The sequence below is a fragment of the Megascapheus bottae genome, chromosome 22, assembly GCF_031878675.1.
Source record: "Megascapheus bottae isolate mThoBot1 chromosome 22, mThoBot2.hap1, whole genome shotgun sequence".
In the NCBI taxonomy this organism is placed as follows: domain Eukaryota; kingdom Metazoa; phylum Chordata; class Mammalia; order Rodentia; family Geomyidae; genus Megascapheus; species Megascapheus bottae.
The window spans coordinates 25,938,895-25,961,035 of record NC_143530.1 but is presented as its reverse complement, the minus strand read 5'-3'; the positions used below and the strand labels follow the sequence as shown (position 1 = coordinate 25,961,035).

Sequence of the window (22,141 nt, the reverse complement as noted above, 5' to 3'; positions counted from 1 at the left end):
AAATTTTATGTATTTTCTTCTCATGATCCTGATTCTTGAAAATTCCAAGATAAAGGTATTGACAGATTTGCTCCCTTGTTCTGCCTTAGGTAGTATTGCTATCACAAAAAATGTGAGGCTCAGTACTTTGTAAAGAAAATAGGTTTATCTCACTCACATTACTGAAGCTACCAGAACATGGTGTTGATATCTGCTTACCATCTGGCAAGGGCCTTGGAACAAATGGTATCACCCAGGGATAGTGTGTGCAAAAGACATTACATGATGAGGGATATGGGGAAGGGTCAAGGTTCACCTTTCTTGCATGAACTAACTCAGCAATGTGAGATATGTGCTCATTTATTACAAAAGTGATGTTCCTATGGCTGACCTCCAATAAAAGTACCTTCCACTAGGGCCTCCACCACTGAAATCACTGAACTTCATAAGACTAAGTGAACTTTAGGGGAACAGGCTATACCCAAACTAAAGAAGACTGAAAGATGTCATTTTATTTGCTTCCTCAGAGAGATATCTACACACCTAATCCTGGAGCACTGAACTTCATCAAGCAAACTTTATTTTCACTGAAACCACACATGGATTGAAACACAGTGCTTGTTGGTGACTTTAACACACCACTCCCACCTATGGACAGATCAAGCCAAAAACTCAACAGAGAAACCTCAGAATTGAACAACTGTATAGACCAGCTAGATCTAACAGACATCTGCAGATAATCCCACCCAGCAACATCACAATATACATTTTTTTTCAGCAGCACATGGAACATTTTCCAAAATAGACCACATTTTAGAGTATAAAACAAACCGGTGCAGATTCGGAAACACTGAAATTATTCCCTGCATTCTCTCAGACCCCAAGGGCACCAAATTGGAACTGAAAACTAATCTCCAGCAACGAAAACCCTGTAACTCATGGATACTGAACAACACATGGTTGAATCACCAATGAGTCATTCAGGAGATCAGAACAGATATTCAACAGTTTATGAAATTTAACAAAAAGGAGCACACAAATTACCAGCTCCTTTGGAACACAGCAAAGGCAGTACTCAGAGGAAAATTTATAGCTCTGAGTGCCTACATTAACAAATTGGAAAAATTGCAAACCTACAATTTAATGTCGCACCTTAAGCTCTTAGAAAAAGAGCAACAAGCCAACTCCAATCCCAGTAGAAGGATGCAATTTATTAAAATCAAAACAGAATTAAATGAATTGGAGTCCAAAAAGACAATAGAAAGAATAAAAAAACAAGGAGTTGGTTCTTTATAAAAATTAACAAAATTGACAGACCCTTAGCAAATCTTATAAAAAAAAAAGAAGGGAGTGCATCCAAATAAACAAAATCACAGATGAGAATGGCTATATCACGACAGAAATTACCAAGATCCAGAGCATCATAACAGAATACTTTTCAAACCTTTATGCCAACAAATTTGAGAATCTAGAAGAAACGTATGAATTTCTAGCCAATATTAACATAACTACCCTGAACCAAGAAGACCTAATCCAACTAAACAGACTTATTTCAAGCACTGAAATAGAAATGGCAATAAGAGCCTTCCCATCCAAGAAAATCCCAGGGCCAGATGGATTCACAGCTGAATTCTATAAGGTCTTCAAAGCAGAGCTCACACCCAATAATTCTCAAGCTCTCCAATGAAATTGAAAATGAAGGCTCTTTGCCAAACTCATTCTACAAAGCTAGTATAATGCTCATGCCCAAACCAGACAGAGATTTACCAAAGAAAGAGAACTATAGACCCATTTCTTTGATGAATATCTCAACAAAATACTGGCCAACAGTCTTCAGCAACTCATCAAAAAAATTATATACTATGATCAAACAGGATTCATTACAGGGATGCAAAGCTGGTTCAACATACATGAGTCAATTAATATAATTCAACACATCAACAGGAGCAAGGACAAAAATCACATGATTTTCTCAATAGATGCAGAAAAGGCATTTGACAAGATCCAACATGCCTTTATGCTAAAAGCTCTGGAGAAACTAGGAATCCACAGAACATTCCTCAGTATAATAAAGGCTGTGTATGACAAACCCACAGCTAGCATGATATTTAATGGAAAAAAGCTAAAGCCATTCCCTCTCAAATCATGAATGAGGCAAGGATGCCCACTCTCTCCACCCCTCTTTAACATAGCATTAGAATACCTAGCCAGAGCAATAAGGCAAGAAGCAAGCATAAAGGGGATCCAAATAGGGAAACAGGAAGTGAAATTTTCCCTCTTTGCAGATGACATGATTCTGTATTTAAAGAACCTTATAAACTCCACTCAAAAGTTGCTTGAGGGGCCGGGAGTTTGGCCTAGTGGTAGAGTGCTTGCCTAGCATGCATGAAGACCCGGGTTCGACTCCTTGGTACCACATACTTAGAAAAAAAAAAGCTAATGCTGATGTCAGAAAGAACAACATCACCCCATTTGTAAGGAAATGGAAAGACTTAGAAAAAAATCACATTAAGTGAAGTAAGCCAGACTCAAAGGAACATAGGCTCAATGGTTTCTTTCATTTGTCATAATCAGTAGAAACCTTGGGCTCTCCTAGCAGAGGTTTACAATAGAGCCTACAAACCTAGATACATAAGGCCATATAGCATGACACTAAATGAAAGGACCTCCAGGATATAGAAACAAAAGCTATATAATGAGTGATTATTGTCCTTAATATACTATGTTATCTCTCATCCCTTTGTGGGGTGTGTGTGTGTGTGTGTGTGTGTGTGTGTGTGTGTGTGTGTGTGTGTGTTATTACTGGGACTTGAATTCAGGGCCTCACAGTCCTGACTGGCTTTTTCATTCAAGGCTGATACTCTATGACTTGAGCCACATCTCTACTTTCAGCTTTTTGCTGATTAATTGGAGATAAGAGTTTCATGGCCTTTTCTGTTCCAGCTGGCTTCAAACTACATTCTTCATATCTTAGCCTCTGAATAGTTAGGATTACAGGACTGAGCCATCAGTGCCTGATATTCTTGAACAGTTTTTGACTTCCATCTCAGTTGCAGAGTATGTACTGCAACTGTCGATACCATACCCTTCAGAACAACCCCAAACCACGTAGATTAGTTTATCCTTTCCCCTCTCTTTTCCAGGAAGGAAGTCCTTTCCAGAAGCTCCCAGTATATTCTCTTTTAGGACTGGCCCTGAACCTCTTAGATCTTGAGCTCTCAGGGACCAAGAATTCTGCCTACCCATGGCTTGTCATGGTTATGTGGTTTTAGCATGACTTTGTTTCATGCCTGGTCTTGCTAAATAACCAGTGAATAATGCGCTACTATGGCCTTAGTTGCCTACTCAAAAATTTTATCTGTAATCTAGAAAAAGATCTAGATGATTTGTCTAGGAAAACTAGACAGTAAAACCACATGTAATGATTATGCTGGCCTTTCAAGTTTATGTATTCTGGTTTGTTTATTTGTTTAATATTATTGGCTTTGAACTCAGGACCTTCTGCTTGGTAGGTGATTACACCAGCATTTGAGCCATAACACCAATTTTTTTTTGCTTTATATATTTTTCAGAGTGGGTCTCAGGCTTTTGCTTGGACCTGACCTTAGACTGTGATCTTTCTACAACCTATGTAATAACAAATATGAGCTACCACGCCTGCCCTCTAAGTTTTTATAGTTAATCTCGATGAAAATGGTATCTCTAAGAGCTGTACTTCTTAGGATTCATGCTTTTTATTGAACTCTCACTCCTTGAATCTGACCTGATAACATGAATTTGAGTAATAAGACTATTCCAGTTTATTTTTCATTGCTGTAACAAAATTCCTGAAGCAAGCGAGTTTATAAGGAAAATAAATTAATTTCAGCTCGCTCTTCTGATCCAATGGTAAGGGGGTATAAAGTGATAGTTTTCTTGCTGGTAGAGTTCCAGTGTGCTAGAGAGCAAACATATGGTGAGAGACAGGGAGTATTTGTGTCATTTGGCTATTCTCTTTCTTTAAAAAAATAGATTTTTAAAGAATTTGCAATGTTAGGATGGAATCCAGAGCCTTGCACCTGCTAGTCAAAAGTTTTGCCACTGAAATACAACTATAACCCTATCCCTTTCTCTTTTTTCCTATGCAAATATCATTAATTTTGGGGTCTTTAGACACTTGAACTTATGTGGTCTAATCATTTCTGAAGATTCCACCTGTAAACAAATTTCCACACGTTTATGTCTCTTTGTGTGCATGTCTGTGTGTATGTATGTGTGTGCATGTGTGTGTATGCACCCTGGGAATTGAACCAGGGCTAAGTAAAAGCATCTTTGGGATGCAAACTCCCTTCCTTTTTTCCTTCCTTCCTTTTTTCCTTCCTTCCATTCTTTCTTTCTTTCTTTCTTTCTTTCTTTCTTTCTTTCTTTCTTTCTTTCTTTCCTTTCTTCCTCTTTCCATCTTTACCCTCCCCTCTCTCTCTCTTTCTTTCTCCCTCCCTCCCTTCTCTCTCCCTGCCCCTTCTGTCTACCTGCCTTTGTCACTTTTGTTTTGGTACTGGGTTTTGAAACCAGGGCATGGGCAATATCCCTGGATTTTTTTGCACAAAAAAGGAACCTTAGTGCCAGGCACAGTGGCTCACATCTGTAATCTTAGCTACTCAAGAGGCTGAGATCTGAGGATCATGATTCAAAGCCAGCCTGGGCACTAAAGTCCAAGAGACTCTTATCTCTAATTAACCACCAGAAAACTGGAAATGGCGCTGTGGCTCAAGGGATATTGCAGTAACCTTGAATTGAAGAGCTCAGGAATAATGCCCATGTCCAGAGTTCAAGTCCCATGGCACACAAAAATAAAGAAGCAACCTTCTTTCACTTCCAGTTTTTTGATGGTCAATTGGAGATAAGAGTCTCACAGATTTTTCTGTCCTGGCTGTCTTCAAACCATGAACCTCAGTTGTCAGCCTCCTGAGTAATTAGGATTAAAGCTATGAGGCACTGACACCTGGGTCTTTATCTCTTTTAAAATTTCATTCTGAGACAGGATCTCCTTATCTGGCTGGAAACTTGCAATCCTCATGCCTTAGCCCTCCTCATAACTGGAATTATAGTGATGTGCCACCATATCCCACTAGTTTCTCCTTTCTTAATATTTCAGAGTGTGGATTAAAATTTTATCGTATAAACTGTTGAATGACACACTCAAACCATGCTCAAATCACAGCAGTGACTAGCAATAAAATGTGCTATTCCAGAGATGGACTACATGGAAACTACAACATCTGACTGTGACTGTAGGAACATATGCTTTCGAAGATCAACTACCATATGATCAATTGAACTCTTCTGAGATTCTTACACTGTGAGAAAGTCCGGGATAACCACATGGGAAAGCTTCATGGACAGAAAGGAATACCCAGCCAGACTCTAGCACCCTTGTCATCCTAGTCTAGGCATAATGAAGCCACAGTGGACTTATAGTCCAGTAAAATGTACACCACCAGAGTTATCTGAATACAACTTGCAAGCATAATACCAAGTAACAACTTCGAAGTGAGCCAAGCTACCACACAGAACTATGAGGGATAATAATATTTTGTTTACTCTACTAATTATGAGGCTTTCAAAGAGGAGAATGTGATGGGTACACTGTAGGGCCAGTAATTCCCCCTTCTGGTATATGCCTCATAAGGTCTCTTTGCTTGAATAAGGTGGGGCCTGTGAGTTGCTTTTATCAATGAAATATGGCCATTATGATGACATGTCATCCCTCTTCCTTGACTTCGCTATGTTACACAAAACTTCGTCTTAGGAAATGACTGGGATTCTTTCTTTTCTGCCCAAAGTGAGTAGGCCACATAGCACAGAGCTGCCCAGGGTGAGAGTCTCTAGGACTCTAGCCTCTTCTGCCAGTTATCAAGAAGCCAAGGCCTTTAGTCTTATATCCACAAAAGAATGAATTTTACCAGCAGAAATGTGAACTAGAAAGCCTTCAGATGGAAGCACAAGCCTCAGCCGGACACCTCAATCATAGGCTATCTGAAACCCTAAACAAAGGACATAGCTAACTAAGCCTGTTAAAATTGTACTGCTAGAAGCTGCTGAATTTGTGGTGATTTGTGTTTAGCAAACAGTGCCAGACAGAAGTGGAAGTGTTGTGAATGGAAGTGATGCAAAACCACCAGATTTCATTCCTACTCACGCTGTTGCTCACACCAAGATGTAAAATCTAATTCTTTCTCTTTGAATGTATACTAGCCTTAGCATTTTGCTTTGACCAATAGAACGTGGTAGAAATGATGTCCTGAGGCATCAGGCTAAGTCATAGGAGACTTGCTGATTCTTTTTGGAATCCTCACTTTTGGTAGTCTTGACCCATTGTGTAAACTGTCCAGTTTGAAAGAATCATACAAGGAGATCACAAAGTGAGACCAGATGAAAAATGTGGCTCCGACTGAACCTAGCTTTCTAGTCTTCCCTGAGAAAGTGCTGAATTGTGAGTACTTTGGATGGAGATACAAGGGCACTGCAGCAGACGACATGCCTTTTTTTTTTGACGCACAGAAAAGGCTGGGTATTAGCCTATCTCGCCAATCCAGAGTGCTGAACAGCCCCTTGAAAAATGCCATGCTTCCCAATGCCGTGCTTTTGAAAAAGAATGGAGAGAATGTGCACATGCAATTGGTAGTATCTAGGCACAGAAAGAGTGCAAGATAAAACTTGATGATTTCTGTGGATGTTTGCACTGAAAATGATAAAGAGCTTGAAGCTCATCAGGAAGCAGCGGACTAAGCTCACTGAGGAAGGAAGTATACTCCTCCACCTTACCACCAGGGCCACCCTTCTCTGGCAAAGGCATTGGAATTATTCTGATGGTTTTAGACTAATCGTTATGTATCTCCTTGTGGTGCTCTTTTTCCTGAATCCTTGCCTAACAGCTGAATATAGAAGTGGAGCTGTGCTGTCTACCACAGTTATCAACTCCACTGTGTTCATTTTTGCCAGAATTAGAGTTGGTATAGATTTGGTTATGATTAACTCTATAACTCACTGGTTACTTGAAGCTCCGGTCCCCAGCAGTGTTTACTACCTTTTAATAAGGTTCCAAGATTAGCTGCTTTCTTTCTTAAGTCTTATGGTTGGCTTTTTTTTTTGCCAGTCCTGGGGCTTGAACTCAGGGCCTGCGTACTGTCCTTAGACACTTTTTGCTCAAGGCTAGCACTCTGCCACTTGAGCCACCATGCCACTTCTGGCTTTTTCTTTCTATGTGATACTGAGGAATTGAACCCGGGGCTTTGTGCATGCTAGGAGAACACTCTACCACTAGGCCATGCTCCCATCCCCATAGTTTGCTTTTAAAACTGGGAGATGAATAACCATAGCATTATAACTGAAGATTTTGCAGTTCAAAGGCTATCCACTGTCAAGTATAAAACAGACCATCTCATTAGTATTATTGAGAGCCCAAGTAGCCTCAACAGCCCCTTTGTTCTAAGGTAAATTCTTAAAAGCATGCCTCTCAAGGTTGAAGGAAGTTTTCTAGACAGGAAAGACAGTCATTTCAATAATTCATTGGGATTGAAGTTCATTAAGATTGAAGTTCTTACAGTGTTTCTCAGAAGGCCTGCAAATTCTGTAATGCAAAAGATTCAAGGTGCTTGCATTATAATCCAAGCTGCAGATTAGGTCCTTCAAGACCTTTAATGTGCACCAAAGTACTAGAAGGAAGATCAGAAGTGATTTCTGGTTTCAATGGACTCAGAGTTTGAAATTTATGACAGCACCTTGAACATGTTAAACATTTTAGTACAAACTGGCAAGTTTTCTTTGACTCTAGAGATCTTAGAATTTCTTAGAATTTCAAGTGATATCAAGGACTGGGAATGTGGCTTAGTGGTAGAGTGCTTGCCGTGTATGCATGAAGCACTGGGTTTGATTCCTCAGTAGCACATAAACAGAAAAAGTTGGAAGTGTTCTGTGGCTCAAGTGATAGAGTGCTAGCCTTGAGCTCAGGGACAGTGCCTTGATATCAATATCTTAAAGACCTTGAGGCAATTTCAGCAGACTAGTTGCCAGGTACTGGCAAGTATCCAAAGGCACTCAAGGGTATTTTATTGCCTATTCCAGTTTTGAAAGAACAATGCATTACTTCATCTCTAGTGTTTTATGTTATTGAGGATTTTATTGAGAAAGGCTTTAAGAAATATCACAAAAGGAGAAGTGTGCCCATATGTGTTTTTCACCAAGAAGAAAAACTGAAAATAGGGGCCAAAGGCTTGAAGCTTCATATACTTCTCCCTTTTGGGTTTGCTGCCACTAATGGAAAAACAATGTTATGCATCCCTGGAAAAGATTTTAATTATACAGCATAGCATGATTCACACAGTTCCTGTTCCCTAGGCTTTCATGCATTAAGAAGTTGAGATTATTCAAATAGAAAGCATTCCTGATGTAATTTTTCCTGTGAGTAGTTCTACTTTAAAAACAAATTTAGTAAAATTAATAATACTAGGCATATATACATGACCAGTAAGAGACACACACGCACACACACACACACACACACACACACACACACACACACAACTAAAACTCATAAGATGGATTTCCTTAAAGACAAAGATCTGTTGAAAAATTATGTGTGAGATTATAAGGAAAATTTGTCTTTACAAGGTGTTTTAAGTTGGGTACTGGTGGCTCATGACTACTGTAAACCTAACTACTCAGGACACTGATATCTAAGGATTGCAGTTTGAAACCAGCCTGGGCACAGAAGTCTATGAAACTCTTATCGCCAATTAATTACCAACAGCCAGAAGTGGGACTGTGGCTCAAGTGTTTGAGCACTAACTTTGAGCAAAAAACTCAGGAACAGACCCTGCTTGTAGCCCTAGGATCAGCACGAGCACACATACACACACATACACATGTACACACATGTATGCGCAACATGCTTTGAATTCCTTTAGAATTTTATTTTCATGAACATCAAATTGAAGTGGTACATTCCTGCATCTGTAGTTACTTGGTGGGCTGAGTCAGGAAATTACTTTTGCTCAGGAATTCAAGACTACTCTGAAACACATGCAAAGAAACAAAATAAACAAAAACTCTAACATATTATTTTAAAATTTCCCTGCTGTGATTATATTAGCAGAATGTAATCCAAAGGTGAGGTAGTGGATTTCAGGAAGTCCCTAGGAATTTCAGACAGTGATGATGTTATTTGCCACGATAATGTGCCAGAATGAGTTGCTGACATTTTGGGTGTGAGAATTTATTTTGGGGTTGAATAGTTTCATGTTATTTCAGAACCCCCAATTGTAACAAACCAAACTGTCCTATTTTGATTAAGTTTCACTCACAAGTAGATGTGATGCAGAAATGGAATACAGGTAAGTTATTGGGAGATGCAGGCATCTATACATAGCAGTGAGAAAATGAAAGGCGAAGAATGAAAGCAACCATTAAAGAGTATATTTTCAAACCAGTGTAACAGCTGACAGCACCATACTGAACCTAACTATAGAGGGACAATTTGAAATAGTATAGAAAAACACCTCCTAGTCATCTCACCAGGGAGAGAGGGTACAGGATTTACTTACCAAACCATGCTATTTCATGAATTAGGGACAAATACATAGTCAGAATACTCGGTGTATATAAACGATAAAAGAAATGGGGAACAGAAATGAGTCTGGAGAGGAGTAGAAGGGATGGGGAGAACAATGGAATGGGTGACTCTGATCAGGAAGCATAAATTGAACCTTAAATTGTAATCCCTTTGGACAACCATTTGAAGTTAAAATTGACGTGAATGGGATTCCTTAAAAAATGCAAAAGGCGGGCCTGGAGTTTGGCCTAGTGGTAGAGTGCTTGCCTAGCATGCACCAAGACTCGGGTTTGATTCCTTGGTACCACATACATAGAAAAAAATCCGAAAGTGGTGTGTGGCTCAAGTGGTAGAAGCTCTAGCCTTGAGAAAGCCCACGGACAGTGCTCAGGCCCTGAGCTCAAGCCCGAAGACTGGTAAAAAAAAATGCAGAAGACTTTCAGGAATTATTATTATTATAATATATTTTGTGTGTTGGTTACAGGCGTTTGAACTCAGAGTCTGGGTGCTGTTCTTTACGCTTTTTCTCTCAAGGTTGACACTTGAGCCACTCTACCACTTCTGGCTTTCCTTGTCCTGGCTAGTTTTTTATCCTCAGATCCCAGCCTCCAGAGCAACAAGGATTACAGGCGTGAGCCACTGATGCTCAGCCAGCTAACTTGCAGCAATTATTTTTTAAGTCTATGATCCCAGCCCCAAGGTGCCTAGTTCTGGAATTCATGGCTTTCCTAACCGAATCCTCCTAACATCCTCAGGCGATATTAGTATTCCTTGGAGATTCGGGCAGGAGGATAGATCCTGAGGATGGAGTCCACACTGCTGAAAGCTGGTCTTGCTCCCTCTGCCCTGCCCTGGGAAGGATGAGGGCCAGGACCAGGAATCCTTCCTACTCCCAGGGCCTCAGCTGCGGCAAGCCCCGCCCCTCCAGAGAGGTCTTTACCAAGGGGGCGTGGCGCGGAGGCCGTTGGCTGGGCGGGGTCTGCGGAGAGCGCCGCGGCGGCGTCGCAGCTGACGCGGTAGACGCGGCGCCCGCTAGGCCTTGGCCCCGCCACTCGACAGCGGGCCCTCCTCGGCCCGCCCCTCCTTTCCCTCTTCCCCCGCCCCCCACCCCGCCTTCCCGGGCCGGCCTCCGCGCGCTCTGTCAGACTGTGGCGGCCAGCCCCGCGGCGTGCCCTCCCTCCGCCGTCATCTCGGAGCCGCGGCTCCCGCGCGGGCACACCCCCACGTCCCTGCCGGCACTACCGCCTGCACTCCGCTCCGCCCAGCCCTCGGCCGCTCCGCCGCTCGCCTTCACGCCTGCGGCAACATGGCACACGCACCGGCACCCTGCCCCAGCCCTCGGGGCTCCGGGGATGGCGAGATGGGCAAGCCCAGGAAGGTGGCGCTCATCACCGGCATCACCGGCCAGGTGAGTGCGGAGGCGGGGGCCAGCGGGGCCTGTGGTCGTTCCGGCGGGTGTGTAGGGTCCTCTCCCGGCGCTGAGGGGCCGGTGCTCCGGACGTCCCGGAAGATGTCCGCGGCCGGGAGGTCGGACCGAAGCTGCAGCCGGCGGGAGCGGTGGCTGAGGGGAGTGGGTTCCATCCTCGCCCTGGGCATCTTCTGGGGGTGTGAGCTTGGGTTTTGCGCGGGGCCTCCCTTTGCGGATACTACGATGTCTTCTGCCAGCCAGGTGACCTCAGCAGCTCTTAGTATCTCGGAGACCAGGAAGGTGCACTTGGAATCTCCTTCTTTGCGAAAATCGCATGTTGGGGATGGGAAAAGAACCTGTTATCTGTCAATGTGTATGTGTTGCTTTGGTTCCCCCTCACCACATTTCCAGATAGAAAATTGAAAAATAAAAGGAAAAGTGCTTTGGAGTCAAAGTAGGTTCACAACCCCCCCCCCCCACACATATCGAAAACTGATATTTTAATTTTTGCTTTTAGTCATACAAACTTCTGAGAGTCACATTCACACATTTGGAAGCATAGCTGACCGGTCCAAAAAGTAAGGCTAGTGTCTCACTTCCAAAAAAGTAAGTTCCTTGAGTGACTTCATGTCACTGGTGGAATATGCCTAATTTGTGACAGTCACCATTGTTGTACATCTTGTGCTGTGATAGTTAGGGCTGACCACCGTGTCCCGTGCTGTTTTAAATTTAATGGTGATGAAATAGTCAAGCTTGTATTGTTATACAAAAATAATGTGAAATGTGTCCCTAGATATCTCCTAGTGATGACCAATGTAATGTTGATAAAAAAAAGTTGAAGTAAAGGTAATAGCTAGTTGCAGCTTATACTTACTTTGCTCTAGTCATTTCACTGCTATTAACTCATTAGTTCCATATCGGACTCCTTACAGATGTGGGAATTGAGAAATGGGAGTTTGATTTAACGGATGCTAAACATCTGGTTAGTGTCCACTTATTAACACACATTAGAAAAGGAGAAGTTAGACTGGAGCTTGTGGTGATCCTAGCTACTCAGGAAGCTGAGATCTAAGGATCTGAGGATTTGAAGACAGTCCAGGCAGGAAAGTCCACGAAACTCTCATCTGCAATTAACCACCAAAAACTGAAAGTGGAACTATGGCTCAAGTGGTAAAGCACTAGGCTTGGGGGAAAAAGCTAAAGGGACAGTGCCCTGAGTTCAAGCCCCAGTACCAGCACTGGGAGGAGTTGAATTAACTAGGCATGCTACTAGATACTGATTAATTTCCAGTTATTGGTGTATCTTGTTTTGTGTATTGTAATCACAATAGCAAGTATTAAAAAAATTGTTAAGAGAAGTAAGTGGGCAGTGGCTAAGTAGGAAAGACTGAGTAGAAAACGCATACAGCCAGGCAGTTATCACAACTTAGGGCTTCTATACTCTCTCCTCCCTCCCCCTCTCTCTTATTCAAGGCTCCTCAAATGCATTCTATGCCCCAGCCCTTTCCTTTCTTTTTTCAGAGAGAGAGACCTTTCTGTAATAATTCCTTCTTTTCAGGTTCTTAGACTGGATTTGAAACTCATGTGTTCATGAAACTTAATCTCTTGAAAGTAGAGCCTTTTTAAGAAATGACAAGAAACTCAGATGTCAGTATACTGTATTTATGTAGCTTATATCAGTTCAAGTAGCCAGCAGTATGAATTAGTGCAGGTTAGAAATGGAACTTCATGTAGTAGTTATTTGACTGGTACTAAGTAGCTTAGAGGTAGCCATCCACTCTAGTTTCTTGGCAGGCTGCTATTGGTGGAGAGGGGTGATCTCTTGAAGTGCCATGCTTTAGCATATGATTCTCTGACTCGAATTTTTTTTGCTTTTTACTTCATTTTCATCTTAGAATAACTTCTTTACTTTCAGGATTCTTCTGATCCCCATCCTAGCATCTTCATCTTCCTGCAACATCTGCTCTTTTTGCAATCATCTCCTTTCTTAAGTTGTATTGGCTTCCTAATGTAGCTCTACAGTGCTGAGTTCTGTAGTTGACACTTAAGTACTTACTGATAGAATTGACTGCTCTTCTGTGCTGTTTATTTTCTGGCAGTCACTCTTGACATGGGGTATCAAGGATCCTTGGACAACTGACATTAAGGCCAAGAGGAGACCATATGAGATTGTATATTTTTCCTAATATTATCTGAGAATTACTGAGATACTAATTGTGCTAGGCATTTTGTATATCCCTGCCTTAGAGAGGTAAAACTTACACTTAAGTAAACACTTGGGAGTTGGGAGTTTGGCCTAGTGGTAGAGTGCTTGCCTAGCATGCATGAAGGCCTGGGTTCAATTCCATGGCACAACAGACTCAGAAAAAAAAAAAAAGACTGAAGTGGTGCTGCAGCTCAAGCCCAGGACTGGCAGACAAAACCAAAATAACAGCAACCCACCTGGGGGCCAGGAGTTTGGCCTAGTGGTAGAGTACTTGCCTAGCATGCACAAAGACCCAGGTTTAATTCCTTGGTACCACATGTATAGAAAAAAGCCAGGAGTGGTGCTGTGGCTCAAGTGGTGGAGCTCTAGCCTTGAGAAAGTCCAAGGACAGTGCTTAAGCCCTGAGCCCAAGCCCAGTACTGGCAGAAAGAAAGAAAGAAGGAAGGAAAGAAAGAAAACATTTGGTTGGTACTGGGTGGCCAGAGAGGCTTGGAATTTAGATCTCCATTGTAGTTTGTTCCTTTTTTTTTTTTTCTTTTTTTTTCACCAGGCTAAGTAAGGTTAAATAAGTTCTTGGGATCAGATAAACTCTGGTAAAGCCACAGACATTAGGACATTAGTTAAAAGGGAGAAAAAGATTGATTCAACTGCTTTGGCTCTTAGATTTGCCCTGGCAAAGTACCAATGGGCTTAAATGGGTTGTTCCAAATTTCTAATTGGGAGCAGTACAAATATCAGGATGTCTTATCTGCTGGGCCCCTCCTCCAGTGTATATTCTTAGGCTTTTAATTTTTGCTTTCCCATACTATCCTTGGCACAGTAGTTGTGAATCCTTTTCCAAACTGGGAATTTTATTGAATTACCTTCAAAGAAATGCAGACTCTGGCTTTGCATTGCTGTCTAGGCTCTCTGCCAAATGTTCTCAAAACCCATCTCTACTATCTAATGATGTTTATTGTTCTCTATTGTACTTATGGAAATGTTCTTGCTGTTCTTTGAATATTATTGACTTGTACCACTTTGGAGTCAGTACTTATAGTGGAATGTATAAGCCTTACTCTTTTTTTTTTTTTTTTTTTGCCTGTCCTGGGCTTGAGCTCAGGGCCTGAGCACTGTCCTTGGACTTTAGCAAGAGTAGAGCTCTACCACTTGAGCCTCAGCACCACTTCTGGCTTTCTTTTTTTTTTTTTTTTTCTATGTATGTGGTACTGAGGAATCAAACCTGGGTCTTCGTGCATGCTAGGCAAGCACTCTACTACTAGGCCAAACTCTTGGCTCAAGTCTTACTCATTTTAACTTGACCAGAAGCCTCAGTGTTTTCAGACAAATTTTGCCAGTGTAGTGACTCCAGTCATTTTCTCCTTCCTTTCTCTCTCCCTCCCTCCCTTTCTCCTTTTTTTTTTTTTGCCAGTCCTGAGCCTTGAACTCAGGGCCTGAGCACTGTCCTTGGGCTTTCTCAAGGCTAGAGGTCTACTACTTGAGCCATATCACCACTTCCTGCTTTTTTCTATGTATGTGGTACTGAGGATCGAACCAGGGTCTTCGTGCATGCTAGGCAAGCATTCTACTAGTAGGCCAAACTCCCAGTCCCCAATCATTTTCTTTATATTTACATATAGGCACAGTCTTCATCTCTCCTTTCTTCCTGCTTGTAATCTACTTTTAGATAGAAATCTCATTTTCACGCTGGGTGAGGTGGCTCACGCTGGTAATCCTAGCTACTAAGGAGGCTGAGATCTGAGGATCTGGAAGTGGGGCTGTGGCTCAAGGGGTAGGTCTATAGCCTTGAACTGAAGAGCTCAAGGTCAGGACCCAGACCCAGAGTTCAAGCCCTATGACTCATCATAAATAAATAAATAAATAAAACACAAAAAATATCTCATTTTCAGTCTTTTATCTCCCATGTGGGTTCCTGTACTAGATAGGTACTCAGGAAGCTGATATATATGAGGATTATCATTTGATCAGTCAGGGCAGACAAATCTGAGAGAATTTTGTCTCTAATTAGTCAGCAAAAAAGCCAGAACTAGAGGTATGGCTCAAGTGGTAGAGCATCAGCCATTGAGTGAAAAAGCCAGGGGAGAGCTCAAGGCTCCGAGTTTAAAGTACCAGCACAAAAGAAAACATAGGCATCTGTAGTGTGCAGGCTTGTTTTGATACTATTAGTATCAAGTTAGCTACTCTGGAAGCTGAGGAAGTAGTTTAGGCAGGGAAATCTATGAGATTCTTATCTCCAGTTGATCACTAAAAAGCTGGAAGTAGAGCTGCTCAATTGGTAGAGCTCCAGCTTTGAGCAAAAAAGCTCAGGGACAATGCCTTGGTCCTGGCACAAAACCAAACAAAATATGCGTCCTGAAGTCAAAATAGATGAGTGAGTGAAATATTTGATTGCTGTATATGTCTATGTATCTATCTGTCCTTCCATCTTCCAACCCAGTCTCTGAGGATTATTTCCTTTGTGTGTGTGTGTGTGTGTGTGTGTGTGTGTGTGTGTGTGTGTGTGCGTATACATACATAATTTTTCTTATTTTTGGTGGGGGGTAGGATGCGGCATGTATGTATATGTGTCCATATAAGAATATGTCTAAGAAGAGTGCTTTTGTGCTAGCGATGGAACCCAGGGCCTTGCACATTCCAGGCAAGCCATCTAGTACTTTTTTTTTTTAACACTACATTTATAGATAGTCAGAATCACGTGTGTGTGTGTGTGTGTGTGTGTGTGTGTGTGTGTGTGTGTAGAGGAGAAGAGAGAAGAGAGAGAGAGAGAGAGAGAGAGAGAGAGAGAGAGAGAGAGAGAGAGAGAATATCTTACTATTTAAGTAGTATACACTAGCTTTACGTTTGAATTTGTAGTTCTGCCTGAGCCTCTGATGGCTCGGATAGATGGATACAACTATCTCTGCCTTAGTAATTTTTAAAAGAAGATAGAAACACCTGTTTAGAGTACGCTTTTATAACTCAGGAAAGGTGAAAGTGTACTTTTTAGTTGGTAGAGACTTTAAAGAATTAAGTGGTTAGAATATCTGTGTGTTTTCCTGTTCAAGTATCAGTGTCTTGTGTTCTCTGCCATAAGTGGGACAAGTTGGAACAATAAGTAAGATCATGCTGTTCTTTGAAAGAGAATCTTGTACTCTAAAATATCAAGTGTTATTTAAGGGAGGAGTATGCTGAATTGAAATATAAAGAGTTTGATGTAGTAAGGTTCTTCTTACCTGCTTACCGGCCTAGATATTCTAAGGAGGTGGTTGGAATCTGGCCAAGCATTGAAATAAGTACTAATTCAGGGTTGTGTCTCTGCTCTAAAGCATCTGTCTTTAAACAGAGAACTAGCTAGTCATGGTCAAGAAGATGTAATTACTTTGTGAATTGAAGGTAACAGAATTTTTGTAGGTATGTTTGTATATTTGAAAGAATAGACCTTTTGATTTAGTATGACCTGGTTATTTACTTCATATTATTTGGCCTTAGAATTTTATTTTGGTTATTTTTGTCTTCATTAACTTCACATTTTTCTGGAGTAGTTGTAGCTTCTATAAAACAACTTTATCCTTTAAAGAGAGCACATGTAAGAATACAGTGACTTAATTCACCAAACTCAGGACTCACACAAGCTTTATCCTGTTTAAAAAGTTGGTAGGAAGTGCCTTTCTTTTTATAGTACTCTGTAAACTCTTTAAATGGTGAGTTATGAAATATAATAGAGTTATTTCCTCATGACCTTTCTTTTTAATACCTGTTTAGTTTTCCACAAATTTTCTTATACTAACATGACTATCAGTATAGTCACTTATATAAATAGAGATTTAGGGAAATGTGATAAGGTTATTAAAAACAATTATTTAGTTTTATTTTTTATATATTTTTATTGTAATTAATAGAAGGGTTATATTATATTCACCAGATAGAAGGTGCATTACTTCACATACATTGATACCCTTTCTCATGTCATGGTCCCCATTCTCCGCACCCCATGTTATTTTCTCCCCTTCCCTATCCAATTTCAAATAACCAATCAAGCATATATAAAATATATCAGATAACAAAATACTGTAACAATATGAGATAACCAAGAGACAGCAAAAGAGATGAGAGATAACATAGTACATTAAGGACAACAATCACTCATTATATGGCTTTTGTTTCTATATCCTGGAGGTACTTTCACTTAATGTCATACTATATGGTCTTATGTATCTAGGTTTTGTTCTATTGTAAATCTCTGCTAGGAGAGCCCAAGGTTTCTACTGATTATGGCAAATGAAGGAAACCATTGAGCCTATGTTCCTTTGAGTCTGGCTTACTTCACTTAATATGATTTTTCTAAGTCTTTCCATTTCCTTACAAATGGGGTGATGTTGTTCTTTCTGACAGCAGCATAGCATTCCATTGTGTATAAATACCACATCTTGTTGATCCACTCACAACTGAAGGACATCTGGGTTGGTTCCATATCTTTGCTATGGTAAATAGTGCTGCAATGAGCATCATTGTGCTAGTGACTTTAGTATGTCCTTAAAAACAAAATTTATTTGATTAATAATACTAAATGGAATCCTATAACCAAATCTGAGTCTAGTTCAAAAGTTAGAAGCCCATGATGGACAGGTGATGACTACCTGGGAAAGTGATGCCATATATGCTATATCTGAGAAAACTGTGACTCTTTGGGGATAGGAAAAAAATGTCTTAACCATTTATCTATCCTGTGTCTACCATAACTGATATTCAAAGTATTTGGCAATTTAATTAATTTTTAGTTATTAAAAACTTATCTGGAAATTATAGAGTTGTTGTGGTTATTATTATTATCATTATTATTATTTGTCAATCGTAGGGCAATTTGAACTCAGGCCCTGGGCACTGTCCTTGAGCTTCTTTTGCTCAAGGCTAGTACTCTACCACTTGAACCACAGTGCCATTTCTGGCTTTTTCTGTTTATTGTGGTCCTGAGGAATTGAATCCAGGGCTTCATGCATGCTAGTCAAGCACTACCAATAAGCCACATTCCCAGCCCATGTACAGTTCTTATCCATGGGAATAAATTTGTGTTCTTATTGATTGGGTTCTGGGGAGAATTGGATAGTACATACCTAAAGACAAGCTGAAATTTAGGGAACACAGTTTGTTGTAACTTCATATTTAAAGGACTTGAAATGTATTTACTTTAAGAAACAGTATCTAGTTTTTGTAAAAGATTTCTTATTGTTTGTTCATTACACTAACTGCTGAGTTAAAACAGTATTCCCTTGACATACATGTTAGAACATTGAAAGGATAATTAAATTAATGGTATCCATAGAAAACGTACAATTCCCAGATCACACAGCAAGTTAATGCTAGAGATAGAGCTGGAATTCAGAACCATGTCTGCTAGATCATTGTTTCTCCATTGCCTTATGACTCAGATTTATAATGTGTCCCACTAATAGCAAGAAAGAGAGAATGCTACAAGCCAGAAAAATTGAAGTGAAAATCTGTCTTGGAGTTGCGGCTCAGATGATGAATAAAAAATGGTTAGGTGGGGCTAGGAGTTTGGCCTAGTGGTAGAGTGCTTGCCTAGCATGGACAGAGACCTGGGTTCGATTCCTCAGAACCACATACATAGAAAAGCCAGAAGTGGTCGTGTGGCTCAAGTGGTAGAGCACTATCCCTGAGGGGAAAAAATAAGCCCAAGGACAGTGCTTAGGCCCTGAGTTCAATCCCCAGGACTGGCAAAAAAAATGATTAGGAGCCAGGCTTGGTGGCTCATGCCTGTAATCCTAGCTACTCAGGAGGCTGAGATCTGAGGATTAAGGTTCAAAGCCAGAACAGACACTTAAGTCTGTGAGTCTTTTATCTCCAGTTAAGCACCAGGAAAGCGGAAGTGGCACTGTGGCTCCCTGGGTAGGATGGTAGCCTTGAGCTGAAGAGCTCAGAGGCAATGCTCAGGTGCAGAGTTCAAGTCCCATAACCGACCAAAAAAAATAAAAAGGATAGTGACAGTGTCCATGCCCAGTGGTCAAGCCCTAGACTGGCACCAAAAAACAAGAACAAAAACAAACCACCAAAACAAAAATTGCCAAAACCCCCCACAAAAACAAAAACAAAAAAGAAAAAGAAAAAGAAAAGAAGAATCATGTATAAGGGGAATGACAAAATATTATCCAGAATTCTGGATACTTAGAATATTGGCGAGTGAATAGAGAAAAAAAATACACTGATATATAGAATGCTTACTGTATAGTACACAGCATTTTGCAAAAATTATTTTACTTTATTCCAGGTGCTACTCATTTTTTCTGTTCCTATTATAGTGATGGGAATACTATGACTTGGTGGATGTTTGTTGCTTTCAAGAAGTAAGTTGTTTTAAAAATAATTATATTGAGAAGTGCTTCCCATGCTTATTGGGTGGCATTAACATGATCTCTGCTGTTATAAATCTCGAATAAGGACGGATGAGCATTTTTGTCACTTCTTTGAAGGCTCTTAATAATAAAGAGATGAAAATGGTGAGACAGTGCCTTTCTCTATCCATAAATTACTGTTAGGTCTGGAAAAAAAAATGAAGAGCCAATAGCCAATTTATGTGCTCCTCATCCTCAGTCAGATAGGACTCCACCTTGTGAGTAGGTGGAAGAAAGTTTCATTTGGATAGCCTGCTGTGAGTTATGAGAGCATATGGATCATCCAGGTATCCAGTGTAGAGGAGAGATGCAAATATTTGATTATATGGTTACTCTAAGTAATTCTCGGTTACTCTTGTCTATTTGCTGATATGATTGTAACAGTTCCCATACATACTCAGTGCTTGCTGTACCCATTGGTAAGTTATTTACTTTCTCTAATGTTATTTTTCCTTTCTATAGAAGGGGTCTGTGCTTGTTTTCAAGGCCCAAATTGGATTTCCCTTAGGAGACTCAGGAATCCTTTATTCTACATTGTGTGTGTGTGTGTGTGTGTGTGTGTGTGTGTGTGTGTGTGTGTGTGTGTGTGTGTGTGTGTGTGTGTGTGTGTGTGTGTGTGTGTGTGCCTTAGTGCTTGAACCTATTGCCTGGACATGGCCCATGCACTTTTTTACTCAATGCTAGCACTCTACCACTTGAGCCACAGGTCTTTGTCTTTGTTTTGGGCAGCTAATAGGAAATAAAGAGTCTCATGGACTTTCCTGCCAGGCTTGTCTTTGAACCCCGATCCTGATATCTCAGCCTCCTGAGTAACTAGGATTACAGGCATGAGCTCAGTTTTATTATTCTACATTCATGTACCCTATTTTTTTTTTGTTGTTGTTGTTGTTGTTTTGTCCGTTGTGGGGCTTGGACTCTGGCTAGGTGGCTCTCTCTGAGCTCTCCAATTCAAGGCTACTACCCTACCACTTTAACCACAGTGCTACTTTCCATTTTCTAGTGATTAATTGGAGGTAAGAGTCTCATATTCTTTAGTTCCCCTGGGCTGGCTTTGAACTGAGATTCTCAGGTCTCAGCCACCTGAGTAGCTAGGATTACAGGCATGAGCCATTTCTCTCCACTCTCCTGTATCCTGTTTTGAACTGAGAAGCCTGTCTAACTTTTCTTCTCCTACTTTCTAACTTTTCTTCTTATGATTTGGTTTATCTAGAGAGGTACTACTTTTCTCAACTTGACCATAGTTTGCTTTTTGTTTCTTTCATTAAGCATTGCATTTGAACTTTCTTTCTTTCTTCCCCTAAATATTTAAGTACCAGTTTAGGTTTTCCCCTACCTCCATACTTAATTGATCTTTTCTGTTAGATATGCTTAATAATAGTGGTATTCATGATCATAATTCATTCAAGGAATGTTTAAATGCAGACTGTTAGATGCTAATGATACAACAATAAACAAAGAAGATTAAATTGCCATTGTTGGGTCTGGAGTTTGGCCTAGTGGAAGAATGCTTGCTTAGCATGAATGAAGATCCAGGTTTGATTCCTCTTTACCACATACGTAGAAAAAGCCAGAAGTGGTGCTATGGCTCAAGTGACTAGGATTGAGGAAAATACCCAGGACAGTGCTCAGGCCCTGAGCTGAAGCCCAGGAATGGTGAAATAAATAAGTAAGTAAATTGTTTGTGGCCACTGGTGGCTCATATCTGTCTGTAACCCTGCTCAGAGCCATTCAAAACACGGAAGTGGTGCTGTGGCTGAAGTGCTAAAGTGCTGGCCTTGAGCAAAAGAGATCAGGGTCAGCTCCCAGGCCCTGAGTTCAAGCCCTATAAAAGAAAAAATGCCATTTTCTTTGACATTGATATACTTACTGATGAAGACAATGATAAATATGATTATAATAATAGGTATTAAAATTTACTCTGTGGTAGGCACTATTCAAAGTCTTTTTTATTTCACACAAAGTGTAGTAAGTTTTCTTCAAAGTACATTACTTGTTGAAGCAATTAAACGATTCTATGAAATGGTTTTCTTCCTTTTCCCAAGGAATACAGAGGCTAAGGTTATTGCCAAAGACTATTTGGGATGTCATTTGCAGAGACATATTTCAAATAAAGATCAATAATATTGTTTTTTATTAGGTTTAGAATTATTGCCAACAAATTCTAAGGTGAGGTAACTAAATTGTATATGAAGTAAAAAAGCATTTCCAAGAGTCTTGAGCAGTTGAAGAAAAGTAGAGTCCAATAGTGAAATAAGCCTGTATTACTAAGGTATGTGGTCCTCTTCTCCCTTGTTTTATTCACTTGGGTTTTATTATAATGATATTTGAGTCATATTTTTAGTAAATTCTTGTAGTTCACTTGTTGATGACTACTAACCTTATGAACTGTTGGAAGATGGGCTCTAATGTGTAATGAAACCAACTTGGGTTTGAATTACTACTTAGCTATTTATATGCAACATGGTTTTAGGCAGGTTATCTTTTCTGCCAACTTTGAAAATTATTGCTTCCAAATAAGAGATAAATTTGCCAGTATAATAAAGGCCATAGCTTCATTATTAGAATGGACCATC

At 40.5% G+C, this 22,141-nt stretch overlaps 1 protein-coding gene and 1 pseudogene across 1 annotated transcript in view; both read left to right on the top strand.

Annotated features, from left to right (window-relative positions):
- Positions 1-6,495: 6,495 nt before the first annotated feature.
- LOC150048390 (NADH dehydrogenase [ubiquinone] iron-sulfur protein 5 pseudogene) lies at positions 6,496-6,828 on the top strand (annotated as a pseudogene).
- Positions 6,829-10,722: 3,894 nt separating this feature from the next.
- Gmds (GDP-mannose 4,6-dehydratase) overlaps positions 10,723-22,141 on the top strand; it is a 550,906-nt gene continuing 539,487 nt past the window's right edge. The window contains exon 1 of the mRNA XM_090356369.1: positions 10,723-10,976. Coding sequence (XP_090212495.1) covers positions 10,875-10,976 — 102 coding nt within the window. The 5' untranslated portion in view covers positions 10,723-10,874. The remainder of the gene's footprint in view (positions 10,977-22,141) is intronic.